At 42.4% G+C, this 5,073-nt stretch overlaps 1 protein-coding gene across 1 annotated transcript in view; it reads right to left on the bottom strand.

Annotated features, from left to right (window-relative positions):
* The window catches only part of GK5 (glycerol kinase 5 (putative)), a 70,382-nt gene that overhangs the window by 49,223 nt on the left and 16,086 nt on the right, over positions 1-5,073 (bottom strand). The window contains exon 2 of the mRNA XM_023513050.1: positions 2,159-2,252. Within this exon, the coding sequence (XP_023368818.1) occupies positions 2,159-2,252 (94 nt within the window). The remainder of the gene's footprint in view (positions 1-2,158; positions 2,253-5,073) is intronic.

Genomic DNA, 5,073 nt, shown 5'->3' on the forward strand with positions numbered 1-5,073 from the left:
GTCTACTAAACTGGCTTTTACTTTTAAAAACTGTCCATGTCATGAAGAACATATTCTAGATGAAAGAAGCCTAGACAGATTGACATCAGGCTAAATGCAATGCCTTATCTGTGCATGGATTTCTAGACGGTAAAAAAAAAGTTACATAAGAGGGAATATTGATAACAGAGTATTAGGAAATAATACTGCATGGGCTGGGCATGGTGGCTCACCCCTGTAATCCTACCACTCGGGGAGGCTGAGGCAACTGGATTGCCTGAGCTCAGGACTTCAAGACCAGCCTGAGCAAAGCAAGACCCATCTCTAAAAATAGCTGGGCATTGTGGTGGGCACCTGTAGGCTGAGGTAAGACAAGCACTAGCTCTTATTTCCCCCCCTCTTCTCTCCATACTTTTGTACCATACTTTTGAGCCCAAGAGTTTGAGGTGACTATGAGCAATAATGCCATGGCACTCAACCCCAGAGACTGAGTGAGACTCTGCCTCAAAAAATTAAAAAAAAAAACAAGGGTGGCACCTGTGGCTCAGGGAGTGGGGCACTGGCCCAATATACCAAAGATGGTGGGTTTGAACTGGGCCCCAGCCAGATTGCAATGGAAAAATAGCCGGGTGTTGTGGCGAGCACCCATAATCCCAGCTACTCGGGAGGCTGAGACAGGAGAATTGCCTAAGCCCAGGAGTTGGAGGTTGCTGTGAGCTGTGATGCCTCAGAACTCTACTGACGGTGAGAAAGTGAGACTCTGTCTCTTAAAAAAAAAAAAAAAAACCCAAGCAAATGAAAAAAAAAGCTGCACTGATGTTAAATTTGAGCGTGAAAGCTGTATCATGGTTATAGAGGAAAATACTCCTTTTCTTTAGAAATAATGTTGCAGTATTTAGGGGTGACAGGTTGCTATGTCACAACTAACCTTCAAATGGTTCAGGAAAAAACAATTTGTAGAAAACAGTAAACACTGCAAAATATATCTGTATCCAGGAGAAGGATAAACACAAGTTCACTGTATTATTCTTGCAACTTTTTAAATTGGTTTTGAAGTAGATGGATTTGAAAACAGTGAGATAAGAAGCAGCAATGTAGCCAGAAGAAAATGAAGTAAAAGACTGTGAGAATTTATGGAGGTTTGTGCCATGTTCTTAAGCAAGACTATGTTGAAAATGTTCTTAAAGAACAAAGAGTTTAGACCAAAGCTGTAGCCAGGAGAGCACTTTATATCAACTGGCCACACAGAAAATATAAATAAAGAAACAAAAGCAAAAAAAAAAAAAATCCAAAAAACCTTATTTTACAATAAAGTTATAAGTTCATGAGAGTAGGAAAGTGTATGGTAACTTTGTTTGTAACCTCAAGTATTTGGTACCCAACAGGAAATTAAGCCAGCACCAGCTCTCACCTACCATGAAGAAGGGTGAGCATTATACTGTAGATGAAGAGACAAACCAGGGCAGTGCCTATGGCTCAGTGAGTAGGGCACCGGCCCCATATACCAAGGGTGACGGGTTTGAACCTGGCCCTGGCCAAACTGCAACAAAAAAATAGGTGTTGTGGTCCCAGCTACTTGGGAGGCCGAGACAAGAGAAATCGCCTAAGACCAAGAGCTGGAGGTTGCTGTGAGTTGTGATGCCACTGCACTCTACTCAGGGCAACAAAGTTAAGAGTCTTGTCTCTTAAAAAAGAAGAAAAGAAACAAACCAGGGAATACAATTGCTTTTACCTTTCTTTTTTCTTCTTGACAGTCTCACTTTTTCACCCTCAGTAGAGTGCTATTGCGTCATAGCTCACAGCAATCTCAAACTCTTGGGCTCAAGCAATTCTCTTGCCTCAGCTTCCCAAGTAGTTGGGACTATTATTTTTTGTTGTTGTAGTTGTTATTGTTGTTTAGCAGGCCTGGGCTGGGTTTGAACCCTCCAGCCCCAGTGTATGTGGTTGGTGCCCTAACCACTGAGCTACGAGTGGCAAGCTTGCTTTTACTTTTCTTTGACAAAGTAGTTCACCATAAACCACAAATTTCCCTTGAAAAATACTGGGCGACTGTGACATCAGTAAAATATTTCATGTATAATTATAACACAGGAAAACCAAATTACAGAAGTCTGAGAAAAACTCTTAAGATGAACACGCATACTGTAAAGACTATTGCTATTTTTATAAATCCAATTACCTTTGACAGCTTCTTTTATTACTGTAACAAACTGAAGCCAAAGCACATCGGGATCAATTTCAACCCAGCCAGGTTGAGGATAAAGAGTTTCTACCTATTCAGGAAAAGGGAAGATTTAGTAAAAACATTAGATCACGTCAATAACATCTGGGTCTTAAGACTGTTGGTTAAAACAATTAACCACATGATTACATTTACTGTCACATTAATTTTTATTGTTGGCTCGGCACCTGTGGCTCAAGAGGCTAAGGCGCCAGCCACATACACTGAGCTGGAGGGTTTGAATCCAGCCCGGGCCCGCCAAACAACAATGACGGCTACAACCAAAAAATAGCCAGGCGTTGTGGCAGGCACCTATAGTCCCAGCTACTTGGGAGGCAGAGGCAGGAGAATCGCTTGAGCCGAGGAGTTGGGGGTTGCTGTGAGCTGTGACAGGGCGACAGCTTGAGGCTCTGTCTCAAAAAAAAAAAAAAAAAAAAATTTTATTGTTAAAACTGGAAAAATAGGCTCAGCACCTGTAGCTCAACGGCTACATACACCAGAGCTGGTGGGTTCAAATCCATCCCGGGCCAACTACAACCAAAAACAAAAAAACAACAACTGGAAAAATTGATACAATATACGAAATAAAAAAGTATCATATGTCAACACCAAAATAGCATGGTTCATGAATTCACAAAAGCTTTTAGTTAGCTTCCCTTATTTTACCTTTACTTTCCAAGTTTTCTATAATGAAGATGTGTTTTGCAATTGGAAGTTAGACTTCTAAAAAATTAAAAATAAATTTTTAAAAATTGAATTCTAGTTCACCTTTCCTGCTAAATACAAACCTAAAAACTGGGCAGAATGCATGGAGCTACTATTTATGATTCTAATGTAAGAGGCAGGTGTGCTGGCTCATGTGTGTAATCCTAGGATTTGGGGTGACCAAGGAGAGAGGATCACTTGAGACCAGCCTGGGCAACATAACCAGACCCAGTCTCTAAAAAAACAGAAAGAAAGAAAATTGTCTAGGTGTGTGGTGGTGTGGTACAAGCCCGTAGTGCCAAGCTACTCAGGAAACTGAGGCAGAAGAATTACTTGAGCCCAAGAATTCGAGGTTGCAGTGAGCTATGATTGTACCATTGCACTCCAGCCTGAGTGGCAGGGACCCAACCCCACACCTATGGTAACAGATGGACTGGAGAAGATGAAAGGAATTCAGGTACCACCGTACTGGTGCTGAGTTTCTCTTTTTGTTCTGACATCCCCTAGCCTAGATTCAAGGCATTTTGAAAACCAGAACTGGGTCCCAAGGCACAAAGGAAGTCCCAGGAGAAGCTCTATTGTTGTGGCTGGGAGAACAGGAGCGAGAATTCCTGACACCTGGAGAGAATGGGAGAGGTCATCGTTTTTCTTATTTTTCCCACCTCTGGTCTCCATACTTTTGTACCCATGCTATCCCCAAATGTAGCAGTAATAGTTATATCAGTGGGCTTCAACAAGCACCTAAAATACTGTAGGAGGTAAAACTTCCTCTCCCAGCAGAAGGAGCTGTGGTCCCCAGTTGGTGAAGTCAACACCACAGCTTTTTTCTTCCTCTGTGTTCCTGCTGCCTATCTCCAGATGTGTCTAGCAGAACAGGGTTAACAAAAGTCCCAGCTTTCTGGCCAGGACCAAAAGGGGAGGCTCAGGGAATCCAAAAGTACCAGGAACTTTTCAGAGAGGAAGTAAATTAGAAAAGATACCACAGACAGCTGTATGTGAATTCCTAATCTCATCCAAAACTGTGCTTGTTGTGAACATAATCCCAAACAGCATGCCAAAGATGTTAAGCACAGAACGAAGGGGTAGGTCATGATCATGGCCCAGGTCCCAGCTGGACCACCGCTGGGTTGCACAAATACACAGGGCAGATTTGAATAGTACTGCCAAGACTTTGAAAACAGACTGACACTGAAACCACAGTCCACAGAAGGCTAAATCTGGAACGGCACCCAACTGCAATGACTGCCTACTAAAAGAAAAACATTCACGTTCTTCATAGGATTTATATAAGACTCAGAGTCATTTAACATTCAAAACATGCAGGATATAATCCAAACTACAAGTTATATGAAGAACCCGAAAAATCTTAACTCACATTAGGAAAGATAACCAATAGATATCAATGCCATCACATGGATATCTGATGAAAATATTCTGAGAATGAGAGTGAACACCCTTGAAAGGAAAGAAAGTCTCAGCGAAGGTTAACAGCAGTAATCACTTCACTATACGTGTCTATCAAGGTAAGTAAACAAACCAACCCGCTGTATGCTTTAAATGCTGGGAGGGCAAGGTGGGAGGATCATTTGAGGCCAGAAGTTCAAGACTAACTTGAACAACATAGTGTGACCCTGTCTCTACAAAAAATTTTAAAAACTAGCCAGCATCGTGAGGCACACCTGTAGTCTTAGCAACTCAGAAGGCTGAGCCAGGAGGCAGAAAGATGACTTGAGCCCGGGAATTTGAGGTTGCAGTGAGCTATGATCAGACCATCGTTCTCTAGCCTGGGTAACAGAGCAAGACTCTGTCTCAAAAAGAAAGGAAAGAAAAAAAAAAAACTATAAAGAAAGAAAGTCTCAGCAAGTAAAGAAACAGAAGACATAAAAAAGAAAATTTTAGGCTCGGTGCCTGTGGCTCAAGTGGCTAATGCGCCAGCCACATACACCTGAGTTGGCAGGTTCGAATCCAGCCCAGGCTGCCAAACAACAATGACAACTGCAACAGAAAAATAGCCGGGTGTTGTGGTGGGCACCTGTAGTCCCAGCTACTTGGGAGGCAGAGGCAGGAGAATCGCTTAAGCTCAGGAGTCAGAGGTTGCTGTGAGCTGTGATGCCCCAGCTCTACCCAGGGTGACAGCGTGAGGCTCTATCTTAAAAAAAAAAAAAGAA

Source organism: Otolemur garnettii, unplaced genomic scaffold, assembly GCF_000181295.1.
Source record: "Otolemur garnettii isolate 467f Iridium unplaced genomic scaffold, OtoGar3 scaffold00032, whole genome shotgun sequence".
Classification (NCBI taxonomy): Eukaryota; Metazoa; Chordata; class Mammalia; order Primates; family Galagidae; genus Otolemur; species Otolemur garnettii.